The sequence below is a fragment of the Gadus macrocephalus genome, chromosome 11, assembly GCF_031168955.1.
Source record: "Gadus macrocephalus chromosome 11, ASM3116895v1".
In the NCBI taxonomy this organism is placed as follows: domain Eukaryota; kingdom Metazoa; phylum Chordata; class Actinopteri; order Gadiformes; family Gadidae; genus Gadus; species Gadus macrocephalus.
Window position 1 is genome coordinate 10,095,530 of NC_082392.1, and position 22,656 is coordinate 10,118,185.

A 22,656-nucleotide genomic window follows, 5' to 3' on the forward strand; every position below is an offset into this window, starting at 1 on the left:
TGCTGTTGCTGGGGAATGGACTCCACTGTAGATGTGGCGCAGGCCTATTTAAACAAGATCGGTGGTTAATAAGGGCAGTTAGACGCTTCAAAGTAGACAGTGATGAGTCATGTAGAAAGCAGAACTGTCTCACTGTGATAATTCTGCAAGACACTTCAGAAAGATGACATGTTGAAAGAAAGCAGACATGATACATTTTGTGTTCATAAAGTCTAATGCTTCATGTTACCCGTGACAGGTCCAACAGTCCAACAGCCATTATACACACTGTCACTAGGGTTTTAAGCGTTCAAACATACACTGTATATTTCAACCTACCACAACAAACAATTTGAGAGCTTGAGAAGCGAGGTCATGTGATTGGGGGAGCTGGCATCATGGTATTAGCTGACCGGTATCTTGTTTGATCAACGGAGATCACTGAAGCGTCACTGTTTAGACGCTCTCCCTATCGGGCGTGTTCTCAGTAGCATTCTCTCATGTGATGCTCTGCCTTTTCACCCATCACGAGCCAGTATTGACTTAACCGTTTGCTAACCTGCCCCAAGTCACATGGTGAGTAGTGTACTGTTGAAGGACTTTGGTACGTTGATATTGACAGGGTCCCTCATTAAGATTGTTTAGTTTGTTTGTTTTAAGACTTGTCAAAAACTGGCAATGCTGCAATCGTGTGACTTCTTTCAATACATTCTGCAACAGTTTGAAAGTAAAGAACACAATGTTTTATTTTAATTGAATTTAACAATAAAAAGTAAACACTATTTGTCATGTAAAATCAATCAGGAGATTAACGGTTTGTCTATTTTGTGGCTAAATTAACAAACGGGTTAGGGTTATTTTTTTTATCAGGCATGGAAAAGTTATATTTTTCGTTAGATCGACAAACACACACACCATGCAATGCAATGCAGTGAAAGATATTATAAATAGCTAAAATAAAGTCCTTGGAGGTGCATATGCATAATATTTCACCACAGACTATGTAGAACAGTATTACATTTGTGTAACAGTTGCATTTTACACAAAAATGGGGTAATATGAAGTCAACACAGCCGTGTTTGTCCAAATACTACAGATAATAATAAAATATTACTGCTAAAACATTGTTTTCCTGTAACTGCTTAAAATAAATTACCATTACATCATTTCCATATAATTTAACCTTGGCATATTCCATGAAAAAATACATTGTGCAAGGACCATGAATTCCACCTTTTCTGTAATGCATTTAGCCCTGCTCGCCAACATAACTCCATTACGCTCAAAGGAAGCATTTCACCCATAACATTTACATGTTAATTCAACAGCATTTGCATTTTACTGCAACACAAAAAAAACTCAGAAGAAACATCAGAGTTGATTGCACCAGCTCCCCAAGGCAGGATAAAATATTCACCATATTGCCATCTGTGGAAATGTCCAAACGTCTATAAAAACCGCTTGGTTGCTGCGTGAGGGAGCTCTTCTTTTGGAATAACAGTATTCCCACTCGCCCCTCTATTCTCTGTAAGGTGCATGAATAAGAGCCAGATGAGAGGCAGCTCTTTTGACCAATGAGCTATAGGGCATGAGGTACAGAGGCAGACAGAATGATGGGGACCCATGCGAGAGAGAGGACGAGGCACTCCCGTCTGTGATTAGGTGGACGGGAGGGCTTGTGATGTGCCTACGACAAAGAGGGGTACTTCAGATCAGCTATCTCAGAGTCCGGAGAGCTGCCGCCACTGCGGTCGCTGTAAGTGTCCCTGCAACACACACACACACACACACACACACACACACCAACGTTGAGTGACTAAAACAAACTATTTTGAGGAAGTAAAAGGAAATAGCAAGTGGGGGTCTATTCTGAGGCTGAACGGACGTGTGCAGGGCGAAGGACAGTGCGTTACCGTGGCGACAGGCGACAGCCCTTCAGCAGGTAGCTCGGCAGCTTCCCCGCCGCCGCGAGCAGCAGACCGAAGTAGGGAGGAGACGGCTTGATGGGCCTGGAGGTGAACTCTGGATGGTACTGCACACCCACAAAGTAGCCATGATCTAGTCACACACACACACACACACACACACACACACACACACACACACACACACACACACACACACACACACACACACACACACACACACACACACACACACACACACACACACACACACACACACACACACACACACACACACACAAGCCTTTACATATAGACTTTTATTGAGATGGAAAATTAGCCAGAACATGTTGGAGGGCGGCCCAGTCTAATGTTCCTGGTGAAAGTCAAGGGGAGAGTTAATGTGATGAAGGACCAGCCCGGGGGCTTCCAGCTCCAATTCCCCTCCCTACTGCCATGTATTGCACCGTATTTTCCTAATAGCCCTCCTTCACTGTAACAATTAATGAAAGCAAATAAGTTATACTTTTAAGCTCAGGAGAAATAAGTGGATTGGAAGTTTTATAATACAGACTTTTCCCTGCCCACTCACAAAGGCTTACACTTTGAAACTATTACTTTGTGATGGTTATTCTCCAAAGTCCTAGAAGTATACCTGCTCCCTAACTTTTTCACTGGAGCCATAATTTTTTTTGTTCCAAAATGATTACTTTTATGTAAGGAATAAAATTAATCGACCCACGGTTCAATTAACCGAGGACTTTTCTCCCTAAAATTGAAAAGACAATGAAAAAGGAGAAAAAATATAATACATTTGGAGCAAACGTGATGGCTGCAGTGTAAAACTTGCATGACGTTTTTAAATAAAACTGAATTTGGTTTTGTTGAACCATGGGAGATGCATGTCGGGCTGTTCCAGACAATGTATTAATATGATGTCCGGGTGGTGCACATTCAAAGATCAAACTCACCCTCCAACTCAATGACCTCCATCCTTTCTCCGTCAACGTCCTCGCCCACAAATTGAAGGCCCTTCTCTTCGAAGTGGTGCTTCAGATCTGGGTTAACCTGAAACACCAACGTTGACATTTGAGGTTGTTTTACATCGACCGCCATCGTTTGTTGGGATTTTTATTTTCTTCCCTTGACAAAAAATCCTAATCATGGAGCCCAATGGGACTGAATGCATGCAAAGAGATTTTGTTTTTTTAACGTATCGAATTAATTAATTAATTAATTAATTTGGACTAATAGTTACCGATCTAGCCAGCAAATATATCAGTTCAACAAATCACAATCTGGTATCTGTCAGTCACCAGGGTCTCTGTACATGGTTTAGGACATATTGGAGGTAATATCATATTTAGGTTTAAGTTATTGAATATGGAAACATCCTCAAAAAACAAATGTCTCCAAAATAATGCACACCCATTTATCATAACCCCCCTCATCCATGCCGTGAGTGTGTGTACATACTGAATTCCAGCTAAAAATGTTATTCGTCTTTCAGCACTCAATTTAATAGTACTATGTGTAACTTCAGGCTAGAGATCCAATAATAATATTTTGTTTTTTGATTTTTATACTTTGTGTTATTATTAGCATACATTACTGTTATGTCCTTTTGTGACATTAATTTGCGAACCAATATTTTCTATATACATTACCTCAAATCTGTGTCTGTGTCTCTCATCCACAAATTCCACATCACCATACAGCTTTCCTAGAAGAAATTATAAGAAGAATGAGAAATGCTACAAATCAGCAGTCTCAAAGTGCAGGAGACTCTGGCTGCACCAAAACAATATCCAACATAACCACTTATCAGATGAGGGTGTTTTGACGGGTTGGTCAGTCAGCAGTGACAAGTGACTCACACTGAACTTGAGAAATGCATCATGAAAGAGCCAGTAGAGGTCAGGCTTCCTGCATTAAGGATGTGTACAGGTAGAGGTTGGACACACTGGGGATCAAACACAGTCCCTTTCAGCTGTGAGTTGAACGCCCTAGCCACTACACAACCCTGTGCCCTCACAAGCCATACCCGGGCAGAAAAGAGTATGTGTGTATGTCTGTTGCCAACCTCATCTGTATTAGGCATCATCTAGACATGCTTCCCCCCTACCTGCTCCTGGATGACATGCATGGAGAATAACACTGAGAGTCACTTTGGAAAAATGGGTCTGCTAAATAGCACCTACGGTTAGGACCACTCACTTATGACGCTGTTATTGGACTTGAAGATGGTCCTCCTCTTGCCCAGCCTCATGGTTCCGCCCATCTGCTCTGGGTTGTGCTCCGGCATCTCGATCACCTGGGGACACAAGCGTACACTGGATGTGGAAACAGGCCTCGCACAACAGAAAACACTGAGGAGACGGACGAGGTCACTATGGCTGGTGTGTGTGACGGAGAGCCCGAATACTTCACGTACCACCGGATGCTTGGACTCTGGTTCAAACTCGGTGGAGTTGGCGTCTGAAAACGGACAGGGCGCACAGAAGACTTGCCTTGACACATTCAACAAGGTTATGCAATGAACTTTCAAGAGTGTCAAAACAAATGAGATGTCTCACCGGCCCAGCCAAGAACATTGCGGGCAAACTCGCACACTGCCAGCTGCATGCCTAAACAGACGCCTGTGGAGAACAAGACACGCCACCATGAGCAACAAGCGTGGAGGGGAGCAAGAGTTGTACGTTAACTTGCTCGGTGTGTTGCGACATCTACATTTGTTATGCATCATCTCCCCAAGAAATACTGTGGTCTAGGTGATAGGGTTTGAGGTTTCAAGTCGTTTGTTGTTGCCCCTACTTAATAAAAGGTATTTCTGCTGGCTGTGATTGTGAACGTGAGTGTGGATTATTTGTGGTTAAACCCTGAGCAAGTCTGGAATTTTTTTCTGTAATTGATCTGTTTAATCACTAGAGGGAGCCAGTGTGTGCGGTTGTATTTAACGATTGCATTTTAGTGCTAGGAAGAGGCGACTTGGGGAGTTGGGTTCGATCATACCGAGGAAGGGCTTCTTCTTCTCGCGAGCCCATCTGATAGCGTGGATCTTTCCCTCAGTTCCCCGCACGCCAAAGCCCCCCGGTACCAACACGCCACTGTAGACACAACACACCAGGAATCCAGTCAGGTGGAGAGGGGCTGGGAAGGCTGAACAAGACCATCGTCTTTTGGTTTCATCTCAACCAGCAACTAGGCTGAGGTTGATGTTAATGTCAGCGTGCAAGTGTGGGTTAAGCTTCTCAGATGCTTAGAGTGTAATGACAAGGTGTGTGACGCATTTCTTATAAAACCTTGCTTATTTTACTGCCCATACCAACGATGGGTTGTAAAATAGAATCAAAGATCGCACTGGACGCAACCATGGCGATAATAAGCCCACCCTCTCCTTCCTAGAACTCTTAGAGTGTAAAATATCTCCCAATGTTTGAATCGAGCTGAAACAGGGGGTTCACTTAAACTTTAAAAGGATGAATAGTGGTAATAATACACTGGTAAAGCAACACAATTATCTTAATTTCTGACTGCAAAGTTTTGCACACATTTTCTTGATTACATAATTTATGAAGTGGTGCCTCTATATCTTCAGTATCGGGGGGGGTAAGGATAGTGTAGTGGCTAGGGGGTTGGACTAAAGAGCAGTACTGGGTTTGATCACCAGTGACCACATCTTCTAGCCAACTAAAATAACTTTTGCATCCACGCTTGAGAGGGAAACTCTCTGTTTTCTAGTGGTTTCCAGCGTGGTGCCAGGGAGACGGGTTAAAGTGAGTTCGCAAATGAACCTCTTCAGAAAGAGAGCAGGGGGTCTAGGGGGCCGCGTCGAGAGCCAGACTCACTCAGCGCCGCAGAGCTTGTGCCAGGCGTCGTGATACTTGACTGGCTCCTCCTGCAGAGTGGCGGCCTCCAGGTCCGCTGAGTCAATGTACTGCGACACACATTAAGGCACACTGAGTGGTGGGGGGGCGGCCGGCCGGCAGACTATCAACACAGGCTTCGAGCAGCAGATGCTAGGGTTTCCAAGGGTAAGAGTAGCCTAACAAGTCAAGCAAAACCTGCATTTAATGCGATCCCTCTTGGTAAGGTTTTGCTTGCATTCATTCTTTAACCTTACCAAAGGGGTTACTTCACCCTGAATAGAGAAGTATACATTCCTCCCACATAGTGCTATCCATTCATCCAGGATTCCTGTACAATTCAAAAGGTCTTGCAGCTGAATGACTAATCCACAGACTGTGTGTGTATGTCGAGAGTGTGCGTGGTACCTTGACCTCCAGCTTGTGGTTGATGGCGAGGGCAGAGTGCTCCAGGGCCTTGATGACCGAGGCGTAGGAGTCAGACAGCTTGGTGTACTTCCCCACCAGCGCTATGGACACGTGCTCCAGCAGCCGGTCAGATCTACACACACACACACAAAGACACATTGACTCACACACACACACACACACGCACACACTTTATTTTCTCCAAGAAACTAAACTGAAACAGGGGACCCATACAACCAGTCTAAATGCAAACATTGTCCTATGGCTCCTTCCTCCCCACCTGTCTGACATCTCCTTCCACTTGGTGAGCATCTTCCTGGCCCGGGTCTCCACGGGCAGATCCAGGCGAGTGCAGAAGTAACCGACCACGCCCTGGGACTCCAGGAGCAGGGGAACCCTGTAGATGGAAGACACGTCGTGGACACAGATCACCTGGGGGATAACACAGAACACTAGTTAGTTACAGTATCCGTCACTGGATGACTGATTGTCACCGATGAACGATTGTCATCGATGAATTACAAATCCCGTGGTGTTCTGCGTGTCATGTTTCCTAGAAGGGGACGGTTCTGGAATTCTTTCAGGGATATGTGAGCACCATTGGATTTATAGTTCTGTTACTTTGAAGTTTCAGGCCACGAGTCGTTCTTATTGCCATGGAGAAGTGTTAGGAGGGCAATACCTGTGTTGGCTCCACGTGACAGAACATGGAGATCTTCTCCTTCACAGCGGTTTCTAGTGGCGTAGAACAGCGGCACATGATCTAACAAACAGAGAACGCGGGTAAGGCACACAATCTGTAAACCACTAAAAGTTAAATCAAATCCCACTGTACATGATACTGAATATTGATATATTTGATATTGAGTCATCTATGGCGTGATGTGCTCATTTTTTATTGAGTCATTTAGCAGCTTAAGCTGTTATACATCGCCACTTACTACATACACATACATACAGAATTGGATGCAGAACCTTTGGTCTTCCAAGGCAAAAACCCAACAACTATACTTTACCACCTCTATATGCCCCATGTCATGTGTTTTTCAAATTTTTTGGTTGCTTCCATCATCTCCAACAACCAATCACAAACATAGCTTGGTCATGAGCCGGTCAGTTGGTTTCCATAGTGACCAAACTCACCAGGTCAGGGGACAGGCCCAGCCCTCTGAGCTCTCGGACACTGTTCTGGGTGGGCTTGGTTTTCTGCTCTCCTGTGGTACTGGGCTGGGGACAGAACGGAAACACACCAGCTTAGTTATTAACCTGGGTTAATGGAATGTTTATTGAACATGTGTACAATGAAATAACTGAAATACTCCAGTTCAAGGTTTGTGTCGTTGACGGTAAGGGTCGGGCACAGAACTCAAAAGTAGGCTAGAGTATACATTAGAGAGAAAGAGAGAGTGCCAGTTCAAAAAGTGTGCGTTCCAACACAGGCAGGGCAATGGAGAGCCAAGAGCGGTAGCCAGTGTGTTTATTGACAGTTTTCCAAACTGGATGCAGACAACCCTCACTGCAGTAGTTGTAATGCAAAATGCAAAGCTGCCCAGCTAGCCACCTCTTGCCTGAGAAAACACTGGGTTACACACAAAAGCATGAAGGAGTGTACCGTGTTTGATAACCTTAAGTTTGATAGCCCCGCAGCTAACTTTAGCAAGCCTGGAGCCAGCACAGAAGAAGTAAAACCATCCGTGGACATGGAAACTGAGGCAGCAACAACTTCCTTCAGGTAATTAATGAGCTAGTTGGATAAGTGGTTGTTGGCCTTTTTTCACTGTCTTGGTTATCGTAAGAGTAGCATTTTTTGGCAGGTATGAAACTAATGGCATGTGGCATGGTCGACAAAATCAATGATGGGAAGGAGTCCCCAGTTGATATTGCATAGTTCATTCTTACAGTCAACGTTTTTAGATAAATATAGTTAAGTAGCGGGCAGAGGTTAGGCTCAAGTAGGGGTGTGAATGGATACAAAAAACGGTTACACAACCCCTTTTTTTTTCCGTGTACACGGTTAACCGTTCTTTTTATTAATGAAAAAAAGTATAGATTTTTTTTAAAGTGAACCGCAGTCGCGCTATAGGGGGATTATTTGTTTAGCAACACGGCGGATGCGCGAGCAGAATGATCGCAAAAAGAACATTTGTTTGACCGGTTGCCATGGTTATCCCTGTGCGGTTAATTTGCAGTTGCGGTGTTAATTAGGATGTTGTCAGCTTACTGTTACATTAAACTGTAATCAGAAAAAGCGGTTATATGCTATAGACCCAAGACTAGTATCCTTCGTATAAAGGCTGGGACGAATTTCGAATTATAAATATGTGAACTATGTTGAAAGTATAGACAATCGCGATTCCCATTGAAACAATGGCGCTTTTTTTTTTTTTTTTTTTTCCTAAACGGTTATGATCTACTAACCGGTTACACGTGTACCCGTGCACACCCCTAGGCTCAAGCATGCCTACAGTGTCAAGCATGCAACCACTCCCTCATCCTGGGAAAATTATAAGTTCTAAGAACAGCTCCATTGTTTCATGGCGGTGCGTGCTTTGTGTGAACAGGGTAAACAGAGGTCCGTACCTGTGGCACCAGGCTGACGTGGATGTTGCAGAAGTTCTCTCTCTTCACCTTGAACTGGAACTGTCTGAAGGCCTCGATGAAGGGCATGCTCTCTATGTCGCCCACAGTGCCTCCCAGCTGTTGACACACAAAACACCAGCGCATTGTAACAGGATTACACATCCCCACGGTGCTAGTCACGTCACATAGCCCCAGGAGAAGAAAACATATATATTTTAAATGCAGTAAGGATTTGGCAGTTCTTATGATCATAGAAATAATAATAACAGTGACAATAACAATGACGATTTAGGAATGTGCTATGCATTGCTCTCTGTATAAATCAACTCATCTGTGGCCGGCAGCATTCTGCTCCTGCTAGACTCGTTTACTGTAATGTAACGAGTTATCAGGTGAACAGAAAGTCCAAGAGGCATGGCAACCAACAGCCAGGAATTGCTGCTAGCAAGCAGCAAGTTCAAGACATGCATCTACCTATCACACTGACTGTTCTATCTACCTCCATCACGCAGACTTGTCCATCTACCTCCATCACACAGATTGTCTCTCTACCTCCATCTCACAGATTGTCTCTCTACCTCTATCACACAGATTGTCTCTCTCCATCTCACAGATTGTCTCTCTACCTCCATCTCACAGATTGTCTCTCTCCATCTCACAGATTGTCTCTCTACCTCCATCTCACAGATTGTCTCTCTCCATCTCACAGATTGTCTCTCTACCTCCATCTCACAGATTGTCTCTCTACCTCTATCACACAGATTGTCTCTCTCCATCTCACAGATTGTCTCTCTACCTCCATCTCACAGATTGTCTCTCTACCTCTATCACACAGATTGTCTCTCTCCATCTCACAGATTGTCTCTCTACCTCTATCACACAGACTTGCGGCTCCACACCGTCTTCATCAACTGACACCTTGGCCTGCCTCATCACCCACTCCTGGATAGCGTCTGTGATGTGGGGAACAACTGGGGGCAGGCAGAGACATGGGGAAACATGGAAATAGGTCAAACATAATAAAATCCCACACACCTTAAGAAATACATAATCTACTCGAAAACAATGTTATAGAAGGATTTACCATGATGCTGAGCTGTATCTTATGAGCTTTTGATTTTGTAGTTACTTGTAATAAGGTGGTGATAAGGTTTTCTTAAGGTGCTTCCACACTTTCCCAACACACCCAACTGTATCTTGACCAAAGTCAAGTTTAAGCAGTCCGACATCGGGCCAACCACCACCGGGGGAATGTACCTGGGTCACCTCAGTAGCCTCACCTTGTACCGTCTTGCCAAGGTAGTCTCCCTTCCTCTCTTTGTTGATGACCGACTGATAGATCTTCCCGGTGGTCAGGTTGTTGTCTCTGGTCAGACGGATGTCCAGGAACCGCTCGTAGTTGCCCAGGTCTAGGTCCACCTCGCCTCCGTCGTCCAGCACAAACACCTCGCCTGCCACACACACATTCAACACGCAGACTCTTTTACTACGATTCAGCATAGGGGTCAAACTCAAGATTCCTAGTGAGTTTATGGATACACATCATCAGGGACGAGGTAGGAATACTGTTTGACCACAACATTATGCCTTTAAATATGCATTATATCTCTGTCATTACCTCAGTATGACAACTTGTGTTCAAAAAGACAGCTCAAATGTCTATTGTAATGAGAATAGAGCACACTAATCAAAAACGAGGCTTTAACCTATGAAGTACGGGAGAAAGGGCACACTATTATCTCACCATGTTCATACGGTGAGAATGTTCCAGCATCGATGTTGATGTAAGGGTCGATTTTGATGGCGGTGACACGTAGCCCACATGATTTGAGAATCGTTCCTATGCTGCTGGCAATGATTCCTTTACCAATACCAGATATAACACCCCCAGTGACCAGGATGTATTTCATAGTGGCAGAGGAAACACTGGAATTGAAAGAAAGAATGGAGGCATAGGTTATTAATGGGAGATTTTTTGTGTCTTTGAAACTGCCAGTTTCTCAAGCGACACATGGCAAAACAAAGTTTACAAAAGCCTAGGTTACAGTATATTTCCATGGCTTTAAGAGTTTACAGTACTACAACTCTCTTGAAAAGGAGAGCTGTACTTTCCCCTCATGCGTTCAAATGTACCAGCCAAATAGGTTATTGCACCAACCGAACAGGGCTGACCAGAATAATCAGTATAATCCTATTTAATTTACTGTTCGAATTACAAGGTGATTTTATTCTTAGCTTACCACACACACACACACACACACACACACACACACACACACACACACACACACACACACACACGGAAATAAAACAAACGTGCAACTGAAGGGAATGTATTCTAAACACCTTCGTGTTTAGGTAAACTGGCCATGTCTTTGGCTTTTTATCAGGTTCACTTGTATTTCGCCCAATGAGGACACAATCAATACATGTCAGTCCTGCATATTCATATTTCCCACCAAACTGTCACAATGATGAAGTAGGCGGTTAAAAAACCCGCGTAAACCATGTCCTTCCTGCGGGTCATGGTAGGTCAATGGCGGGACAATCGGTGGTATTTGGCAAATACCACCTATTGTGGTACATTATTTTGAACATGCATGTTAAATATTTGATGGGTTCGTTAATGTTGGACAGTTTCAAATGTCATGGTCCATAGGTACAATTGATTGGCACACAGAGAGTACAACCGGGTCGAGAGGTACCGAAGTAGTTTACGACGTCTTAATCGGATGAACTCCGAATAATAAAAAAAACACATGGCTATTTCCAATAGTTCAGATAATCGTTCAAACATCGCAGGATATGCAATGTCTTTAATGCTTGTTATTGGAATGTCCGAACACTCATGTGGCCATTACAGGTCACTTACTTGCCAAGATATAGGGTTAAACAAAGACCAGTTTGTTTAGTACAAACTCACCCTTAATCGAGGTACACAGGAATCTAGTATTTTCTATAAAAAAAAGTCTTCTTCTTCCCGTTTCTTCACACTTGGTACTAAAATACTCGCTGTTGTTGGGCGGTTTACACGTGTGGAACACACCACAAGCTGACTGCTGCGCTAGCTGACCCAGTGGATACATTTGTGTAGATCTCTAAAGGGTGGCTCGACTAATCGCCGGATCCTTCAGAATGCATTGTTCTATCCACATGTGTTGCTTAGCGAGTATTGCGAAGAGCTTCCGGCGCTGGGAGCTTGTCAATGCGACTCAATTTACGTAGTACGCAGTAGTGATGTTATGCTTTGCGTCGAGGCATCGGGGCATGTGTCGAGTACCTCGGCTCCTCCCCCCAGCGAAGCTCCGTATCGACCATGGACATATTATAGGTATCGACAGAGAATGTCTAATATGAGACGGGCTCTGGTATCGAGTAGGATTCACATAGGCGAAATGACGTAGCGTGTGACGTTCGAGGCTTCATCTCGGGCTGTTCTGCGATATGGGTTCACAATTGGCACATTTTTACAAAAAGAAGACACTACCCAGTTCCAAGTGTTGTGTCGAGATCTGTTTCCCCGTCGAGATGTGTTTCCCCTAGTCCCAGATAATGACTGTCAGGATGCGTTCCCCCTGTTCTAAATGGTCAAATTGAATGATATCAGCCTGAAAATCACAGCACTTATCTGTTGTGGGGAAATAAGTTGGCAGTATGAATTTGAAAGATGTGTGAGCCTCCTTTCCTATGGAACAGAGGGGGAACAGTATCTGACAGTAATATTCCAAGCTGTCAGGATGCGTTCCCCCTGTTCTAAATGGTCAAATTGAATGATATCAGCCTGAAAATCACAGCACTTATCTCTTGTGGGGAAATAAGTCAGCAGTATGAATTTGAAAGATGTGTGAGCCTCCTTTCCTATGGAACAGAGGGCCTTTTCGGGTAATTTCGGACGGGGGCGGGGACTAGGGGAAACACATCTCGACGGGGAAACAGATCTCGACACAACACCAAGATCACTTTAATGGCTATGTAATTAATCACACTCATTCTCAGTCATCATGCAGTTCTATTATTACAATTATTAGTAGGCTACTGTAGTTGATAAACATTCTATTTTGCCCGGAATGACTTAAAATCTTTGTCAAATGATTTGTTTTCTACCATGAACGGCACACTCACACGTATCACTGAAATGACTTTAATTCTCAAATGTTTTGATGTTGTACGAAGCAAACATCACATCTTCACAGGAAACTCTTTCTTTCATCATAATTTCATTCACCACTAGGTGTCCCTAGCGTACTAATTTGAAGCTTCGAGGTCGAACCAATTTGATGGTTCATCTGGCTGCGAGGCTTTGACGTTTCATGAGGCATCTCGGCACCACTATTACGTAGGCCTAGAGACCATACCAGAGCCCGTCTACGAAGAGCCTGGGCACTCCCTGAGTCCCTATACGCCCCATTGTACCGATTTTGGTTGTAGTTCCATGAGACATCCACTGGGGGTGATCGCGGGCGAGTCCAGATTGAATGGGAGTCTATGGGGCTAAACGGCTAATTATGCCTCTTTCACCTGCTTGTCGTTGAAATATCGCAAATTTTATTGTAGATTCCGCAAGTTCAATATAGATTATGGTTCAAAAGTCAAATGAGTGAGTACTTATGTCCTTTCGATTTCTTACAGTTTGGGCCGTTGTTGGCCATACACGCTAGCATTCTGCTAATGAATGCTGATTGGTCAGGGACGGACTTGCGACTGATTACGACCAGAGACCCCTCTTGACGGCATCTGAAGCTGAAGAGCAATCAGAAACGTGTTAACTCAATTTTTGCGTACTGTATTTATATTTTCCTGCAGGCCCTTTTATTTTTAGTAGTATATAGTATGCATGGTGAAAGTACATGGGCATAAATGGAATTTCTTCCATTTCTTGTGTTCAATGTTCAATGTGTTATATACATGGTAGGTACGGTATGACCACCTTAAATAATACAGTCAATATCCCGCTCAATATCATTTAATCTGTCATTGTCTATTTTTCGAAAATAAAGATAGTTTAAAAAAGAGATGCCTCGTAAATGTGCAATGATAAACTGCACTTACAGTGGAAACGGATTGTCCGTCTTTTCGTTTCCCAAGGACAGAAAAAGGTAACGTTCTTGCTTGCTCCTGTATGAATGGTCCTAGGCTACCTGAGGCTTCACCTGGTAAGGAAAGTTGCGCTGGAGCCCGGGTAATATCGCACATGGCTTATTCAAGTTGCGCGCTAGACATTCTCTAAAGTGTCGAGACTCAAGCACTTAACTCACCTTAACCGATTAGTTAACGATTTAACAACTTCAACATCTGCTATTACAGTCGTTATTTTTTTGTAGGACTTGGGCTAATGACCTTGCACAGAGGGAAAACCATCTACACCACTTGTCATTGATTTCTATGCATTCACTGATCTTTACAGATGGGTTTGTTTTAAGCCATTGAATATAATTGCTCTGCCATGCAACACATTATAAGCTACACATGTTTGTTAAATGAGAAATATGGTCTGGGTCACATTGAAACAGTAACAGTTGTATAACAGTAATTATACAAACATTATTGCAACAGGCAAGTTTATTCAAACATCACACTAACAAGAACACAATAAGAACAGTAACTAATAAAAAAAAAGAGAAATTATGTAACAACACTGAACATACTGAACAGAGGCAGGGGAAAAGGACAGAGGAAGAAGACTTGTCCGTTGTCACAGCATCAAGGTCCGACTGTAGAGATCAAGAAAGGAAGAGGCATGAGGAGAACAACAGAACACTGCTCTCTAGCAGATTGTTTACTGATGTAAACTAAATTGATGCAGTCTTAAAATTATGATTCTAATCCAGGTTTCTATTTTAGGAGAAAGAAATGGCTCATAATCGTTACAAAAAAAAAAAGCTTTATCATCGGCATAGTGAGGATTAGAAAAAACACTCTCTGTAAGTAACATACATATGTAAAACATTCGCGCATTTCTTTTTTTTACATTAGCTCACTAAAACTCTGTAACTAGGGTATTAAGCAAAAAAAAGCCTTACCTCCAACAGCTGGTGTCGGGAAAAGGGAAGTGCTTTAGAAACTGCCGTAAAGCAGTACCTCTGACAGTATTACAGTGTGTGACGTCATCGCATGTTTTTAACGCCTTTTTAGAACAGATACGTGACCTTAAAAAATGCAATATTCAGCTGAGTTTATTATCTTAGCCCCACCATTTGATAGCAACTTTCAAATTAATTGACAAAAAATTACATCGTGAGAAAAGTGGATTCTGAGGATAAAACCCCGTTGGCTCCCATTCATTCTGGACTCGCCTACGAGCGCCCCGCGTGGTCAAAGATTATTACTGCAACCAGTCCAGAAAACCGGAACTAACCCGCGAGTGCCAGTTCTCCTCTTATTAGACAAGCTGTGTTCGAAATCGTTCCCTATCATGGATGTAGTGCACTAAATAGGGTGCACGCCATTTTGTAGGGTGTTCGAATTCTCAGTGGTCCACTATATAGGGCACTATATAGTGGACTTAAAATAGGGTACATACGATGTACCCTGCATGTTACTCCCGTATACCACAATGCAATGCGGTCGTCATTTTCCGGAGGAGAAGAAGAAGCTGAATAACCGCGAAAACGAATACATTTAATGATGGGCTACCGAACTCCAGTGCCATTTTGAGCGAATGCTTTCCTCATACCAACTCCTGCTCGAGGTAAGTTTTAACTGAATTATTTAAAAAAATAACCAAAGAACATGCTGTTTGTTTGGGCACTTTGTCGTTAAATGGAAACGTTAACACTCAATAAGGGAATGACCATGATTGGTTTACGTGAATATAGCTAGTTAGCAGCTAACGCTAGCTACAATTTAAACAGTTGCTGTAGTGACAATTAATGCGTCCATAAACAACAGCAACCGTTCAAATTATACCTAGCGTCAACTGCTAACGGCTTATCTCTTTCCCGCTCTGCCTCCGGGGCCTGCCCGTAATTCTGACGCCTCATTGTTCCGCTGTCTCAGTGGTCCGAAATATTTCTCATTAGATCGACATGCCACCATGCCAACGGTTCAATGTTCCGAAAACGGAACCCATTGGTCCGAAGGTCCGTTTGTCCGACTTTTCAAAAAGGAGGCGCATTAGGCCGACGGTTCAATATGCCGAATAGGCCTACATATAAAGAGTTTTATACCTCGCTCGCACTCTCGCTCTCTCTCACTCTCTCTCCAAAATACAACATAGGCCTACATATCACGTTCACGATGAATATTGGAGAGCAAAGTGACAATGCTTCACTTCATTTTGACAGGGTGTTTCAGTCCCATGGACAATCTCAACACGGGCACGAACACACACACACACACACACACACACACACACACACACACACACACACACACACACACACACACACACACACACACACACACTTGACTAAGCACACGGTATGAGGTATAAGTTTGACTAAATCAATACCATCGAAATTATTTAGGCTAAAAGCCCACTGTAAACAACACATATAGGACCACACACAGCTACTAAAGATACACATTTTATTTGTTTTTCACTCACCGTTTGACTTCTTTACGGGAAAAGTATTAGTCCTCCTTGTATAACGTGCGCTTCATAAATTCACCTCTTGTGACCGTTCAAGCCCACATAAACTGTCTGGCTTGGTGAAGTGCACTGCTGGAACTTAGCCTATGGTCTTTTATTTTTTGTTTCATAATCACACATGTGGAATTGGCCTATTCGGCATATTGAACCGTCGGCCTAATGCGCCTCCTTTTTGAAAAGTCGGACAAACGGACCTTTGGACCAATGGGTTCCGTTTTCGGAACATTGAACCGTCGGCATAGTGGCATGTCGATCTAATGGGAAATATTTCGGACCATTGAGACGTCGTAACAATGAGGCGTTGGAATTACGGCATGGCACCCTGCCTCCGGCTCACACACAGCGACCCAAAATCATGATGAAATAATGAAATTAAACATGACAGACCAGGTATTAGTTTTAGCGTTTTAGCATGTTCTATGCAATTACTGCATTATATTATATTAAATTAAATTATTACATTACATTAACCACTTAATCGTCAAATCCCGCCGGCGGGCAAGTTTTCGTTACACCAGCCCTTCCCCCCAACATTCTTGGTCAATTTTCGGCATCATACAGTTGAGTGTTATAGTCATGTCATACACCGTTTGAAAGCTTATAATCTCCGGAATGTCATCCAATGTCAACCATACGGTGGAATAAATATGTTTAGCGAATATAGATCAAGTATATCCTAGTGTCTTTGGTCAAAATAGCACCCCTCAACCTCCTCCCTTGGTGCATTCTAACTTTTTCGTCGTTGTGGATATCCTTAGCAATGAGTCCGCAGAGCCCTCACACATGTCTGTAAGACCAATACTTCCTTGTTTACAAGCGTTACAAGCCAATGAGGCGATCACTATCAAAACGGGGCATGTATACTTTGATTGACAGCTACACTTGTGGTTGAGAAAACAAATGCGCAAGGGGTGTGGTAAACTACAGACATGCAAACGGTTTTTCGCTTTTTTATCATACATTTTGGGGACCTGTGTGGTTCGTGCAGATCCGAAGAGTTTTTCGGTGCTCGCGTGCAGGCGTCAATATTCCGTAATCTGACTGACTGAGACCCCCGTGCCTTCGAAGTAAATAAAAGTGATTCCGGAATTGATTTTGTTTCGGGACCAATCACAGCCCTTGCCGTCGCGGCGAAATATTGGATGCGCATGTGCACGGTAGAGCTTAGATCGGATCCGACATTTATTTTAACACATATGTAACTTTGTACAAATTTGTTACTAGGCCTACTCAGCTAAATATATATGTAAGGGATATCTAACGCCGGTCATTATCGGGAAAATAAGCCCCGACAGGGCGAACAGTACACCGACGCGCAGCGAAGGCGTCTTGCTTCGCCCTGAAGGGCCTTATTTTCGAAAATGACCGGCGACGTTCTATACATGATCCCGCTTATAACACGGCTACTTGCCAAAACTAAAAAAAATATTTTACATGGTGTGCCTTTTTACAATCCATGCCAGCATTCATTCATAATTTTTTCACAATGTCTTGTTTTTAAAAGATTTATGATGACTTTATGCTCTGTAAGGTGACCTTGGGTGCCTTGAAAGGCGCCTCTAATTTAAATGTATTATTATTATTATTCGTAGTGTTGATCAGCAGAGCAATAATAAATTGTCCGCAAAGATGGTGACGTCGCTTAGCAACAGAAGACACTGGGGTTAACAAGTCACCGGACTAGCTACCAAAGTGTTCCACGGCATTGAGAAGACCTGTGTAATAAAGGCCTATATTTCTGTTTATGGCATAGATTTCTCCTCAGATTAGGCCAATAAACCAATGATAAAAATATAAATAAAAACGCTCGCTCAAAGGCCCGGCCCGACCCGGCCCGAGGATAGTGGTGGTAAATATCGGAGAAGGATGCACTTATTGTGCAGCAGGACGCAGGGTGCAAGTGCAGTTGGAAGTGGTCATGGCTAACTTTAGAAGCCACTACTGAGGTGAATACAGTGAAGCATAACTTTCCACTGTCTGACTTTTTCAAAAAAATTGAGAAAAAAGGATGTGCTAAATGCACACACTGCATTAAAGAAATTAATTATTCCAGCAGGGGTGTACATGCCCTGTATGCCAGTGGCGGCTGGTCGTTTTTAAAGTGAGGGAGGAAGGACTGCGCGCTTGGTTGCCATTGGCCTGCTTGCAATGTTGGTGTATGGTGGCATAAGAATGTGAGACTCAAGTTGTTTCAGGGTGTTTTGGTGAACTACAAAATAGAAGGGAGGGAGTTATGTGAACAAAATGTATACAAAGCCACCAGTGGCATCACTGTAATTTGAGAAGGAAAGGATGCAAAGCATATTAGTCAAATCAGGCCTACTATTGATTTGTAAAAGTAAATAAAAAAATCTGGGCCTATCATTGGGCCTATTTTTGCCCTCACTCACTGAAGTTATTTAGTTATGTTTATTTTCAGTTACAATTGCTTGTAATGCTACCAGTAAGTCATTGCGTACCTAGCAAACCATGTAGCACTCACAACACTGACGTTGCCATTACTTCTGGAGACCTTGATTTTGGGAAGTGGTCTACCTCTTTCTTTGGTCGCTAACTTAGCACTGTAACTGAATGAATGGAATGCTTTTTGTAATAAGACGTTAACAATGTCCTCTGTTTCCAATGTTTCCATTGTGCATTTAGGATCTCGCTATCGCAGATTTCACTTGCTCTGCGTCTCTCAGACTGAGCACCGCGGCAACGCAGACCGGGTTTGTTATCGACAGCGTTGCCAGATTGGGCAGATTTCCCGCCCAATGATAATTCTTCCAGCCTAACATGGTTAAAAGTAGCCCAATTGGGTGGGAAATCGGACCAATCTGGCAACACTGCTCAACATCCAGGGATCCTACTTATTGGTTCATAGCGCAGACGGATAGATTTTTGCGCGAATCAGACCCCTTAAGGTCCCACCCACTCAGAGGAGGACTTTCCTCCTCTCTCCCATTGAAACCCATGTTATCCACCGGCCGCCAGTACTTTCGGGAAAATGAATGGGAGTCAACGGAGGCGGAGGGAGGACGTTCCTCCCTGAAGTAATTGTCAAAAGGCGATAGGGGGTGCTAATGTCCCTTTACCCAGGGAAACGAACATTATATATTCAAAGGCAATAAAGTAGTCATATTTAAGGGCATTAATTCATTACAATAGTCTGGGCAATCTACATTTTTTATTCTCAACAATGTTAGGGAGGATCTTCCTCCCTCTCCTCAATGGAGAAGCCTCCACTGATCACCATATGGTTCCGTGCACACCCCATTTCGTTCCCCACAATATGCACAAAACGGTAATGGTTATTCGGTCTTGTTGTAATACCACCGGAAAGGATTTCTGTGTATGTCTTTATAGTACAGAAATGCATTAAATTAACATACTGTAAATTACTTGTATTTATAGATGTGACCATGCAAGGTGACAACGGGCAGCTTTTGAAAGGCAAGTCTATTAGAAAATGTTGTGCTATGTAACCACAGAAGTATTTTGCACATTTTTATCTCATGACAATTTGTTTGACAATTTGTTTTTATCCTTGTTTAAGACCTTGCCATCCAAAAGATGACAAAAATGCTTGCCGAAGTGCTGGTGGTTGTCAATGAACTGTCAAGGGATGTGCAGTTCATCAAGGGTGAATTGGCAGAGGCTAGAATGACCCCATCTTGTGGACCAGGGCCAGCCACAAGCCAAGAGATGTTCCCCATCCAGCTGCCGATCACCAACGAAGAAGACTTCAATGAGGCCGAAACGTTGTTGGGAACTGAGCCAGTCCGACAAAAGATGGTAATTTGTTTGATAAACTGAGCTGCATAATGAGACAATCTGCATATTAGGCGGGGCCTTACCGGGCTTTACTGGGCCTTACCGCGCACCCCACCTCCCCCCCCTTATTCAACAAAAACATATTTTTTTGAAATGTCTGACCATGCTGAACATTGATCAGAATGGTAAGTAAGGGATAATGTAAAGTCTGCCAGTCATTATGGGGATTTGCCTTGTGAATCAAGTAGAAAGACTTTACATTTTGGTCTCTACTATTTAGGGAAAGCCAATATACCACTCAAACAATACATTTTCTGAAAGCTTGTGTCCTCTAGAAGTAATTAAACATGCAAAGACAGATGTCACACCTGCCCCTAGCTCATGGAGTCATGTTCCTGTAATGCATTTCCAATGCATTTCCATGTATTCCAATGAAACATTTTTTATCCATGTTCCGCATGGTCGGACCTTTAACACCGGTGTTCCAATTGAGTCACATCAACAGGCAAACTGGCATTGTATTTAAATCCATTTTTCCTCTCATCTTAATAGATTGCCCGCTTGGCCTTGGTGGGAGGCACTAGCTCCACATGTATGGTAAGGAGAAATTATTTATTTTCCCACATTTCTTGGGACTCAGTATGGGACTCCGTATGCAGGGTATTTGACTCTTACGTGCTTCGATCCACAGTACTGACAGACTGATTCTTTATCTTGCCTCTGCTTATTGTTACTGGCTACATTGTGCTGTTTGGGCCCCTTTTGGGCACGTGGTTCTGACCGACATTCCCGGGAGGCACATCTGTGGCTTGACTCTGAAGTCTGCGCACGGGACACAGGGGTTGACACTAACGGTTGCCCGCTTGCCCGGGGCAAGTAAAAAAAAAGTTTGCGCAAGTTGAGATTTTTTGTGGTTGCCCAAACGAGCAAGTGGATTTTGGGTGGATGTTATATAAAAGCTATTTATTCAAATGTTTTTAGAAACTGCAGAACAACCTTTTGTTCCGCAAAACCACACAAAATAGAAGTATTTGCAATTGATCAGCGCGCTGTCTTCTCTTCTCTCGGAAAGCGAGTTAACAGACACGCATCGCTTCAGTGCGAATATAGCCCCGCCTTCTGTCACTCACTCGCAGTGCAGTCTCTGGCAGTGCTAAACGTTAGCCAACACAGCTAGCATCTCAAGTGCAGCACCTCCGCGAACGGTTTAGGTAGAAGTTAAATGGAGTAGTGATGGAGGAGTGCAGTTTGGAAGTACTTTGGATTGAGGCAAATTATCAAGGAAAGTCAAGAACACGGTTTTGGGTTTCATAACTGTGCACATGCACACAGCAATAGCGATCTTTTTCACGAAATTGGACCCTCACAAACGACTGTATATATTACATGAAAGCTGAGCCTCCACTTATTCCAACAGTCCAAACCATATCATTCTGTGACTAAATCTCGCAAATAACAACTGAAGAAGAAACGTCCCCTTTTCTTTTAACAACCAAAAATGTTTTACCTTCGTGATTTTTGTCCACAAAGTTGATTCTGATCGAATAAAACCACCATAAACAGATTATCCAGTATCTGGGCCAAATTTTGCAACTTAACGTGGTCTTTTCAATCAATGAATAAGAGAAGGTTTCTTAGGAAATAGGTAAATTGCCTTCAATCAGAAAACATATTCTTCAGCGCAATCTAGTGGCCATATATTTATTTGCGAGTGTTTGGCTTGGTGCATTCGATTGCCCTGAACTTTAAATAGAGGTGTCAAGTGTCAAAATTGTAAGATATCTACCTTTATTTGTGTCTCATAGTAAGACAGCGCTCCCAACTGATACTGATAATTATTTCAGGTGGAAATGTTATCTTCCACTTATGCTGTGTTCCATGGCTTTATTCACTTTAACCAAGTATTATCCCCATTGAATATTTCACTTGCACAACAATCTTTCTTTTGGCCCAAAGATGACATTATCGCCCTTGCAGTTGTGGAGATATAATCTATTTACTTTGGGTATGTTCTTTCCTGAAAAAAACTTTTCCCCTGATATCGAAAATGGTATAGAATATCGATCTTTTTCCAGGAATAGTGTTGAAGTTAGAAAATCCAGTATCGTGACTGACAACCCTACTAGAAACGCGATTGTGATTATTCAGTTAGAGCTACAAGAAACTTGAAAGTTAAAAAATACATATCTTTGCTACTACCTCTGACATTTAGTTATGTACATTTGCATCAAATCATGCAGGTCTACATATAACTTGGCAATAGCTTTAATAGGTTGCAACTGTGGACTGAAATCACTTCATGGCACGATGTGACCGCTCGATAAATAAGTAAACAAAGAGAAGTTTGTTATTTTTTAAACACAACATGTGTGGAAGCTAACATTCAGCTTCAGTCCGAGTTAGGATGATTTTTCTGAGCCCCCCCAAAACGAGCAAAAAGAGGCCCGTTCACGATTCTGATTATAATTTGGGCAAGTGAACTTTACATTCGGGCAAGTTGAACCTGACCTGTACTTGCCCGATGGGCAAGTGCTTTTGAAACCTTAGTGTCAACCCCTGGGACATGTAATGT

General features: G+C 43.0%; 1 protein-coding gene across 2 annotated transcripts; it reads right to left on the reverse strand.

The window, feature by feature from the left end:
- Positions 1 to 699: 699 nt before the first annotated feature.
- On the reverse strand, positions 700 to 11,945 carry ctps1b (CTP synthase 1b). 2 transcript variants are annotated; one of them, XM_060064181.1, is made up of 18 exons: positions 11,661 to 11,945; positions 10,482 to 10,663; positions 10,018 to 10,188; positions 9,608 to 9,708; positions 8,738 to 8,854; positions 7,301 to 7,384; positions 6,840 to 6,920; positions 6,438 to 6,589; positions 6,158 to 6,290; positions 5,732 to 5,820; positions 4,896 to 4,990; positions 4,460 to 4,522; positions 4,318 to 4,361; positions 4,101 to 4,197; positions 3,551 to 3,606; positions 2,855 to 2,951; positions 1,893 to 2,037; positions 700 to 1,745 (listed from the first exon to the last, which is right to left on the reverse strand). In XM_060064181.1, the coding sequence occupies exons 2-18, from the start codon at positions 10,645 to 10,647 to the stop codon at positions 1,667 to 1,669; spliced, it is 1,770 nt and encodes a 589-aa protein (XP_059920164.1). In that variant the 5' UTR covers positions 10,648 to 10,663; positions 11,661 to 11,945; the 3' UTR covers positions 700 to 1,666. The 2 variants fall into 2 exon arrangements, with proteins under 2 accessions (XP_059920164.1, XP_059920165.1); XM_060064182.1 differs by lacking the exons at positions 9,608 to 9,708; positions 10,018 to 10,188; positions 10,482 to 10,663; positions 11,661 to 11,945 and adding an exon at positions 9,316 to 9,337.
- Between the last annotated feature and the right edge of the window lie 10,711 nt (positions 11,946 to 22,656).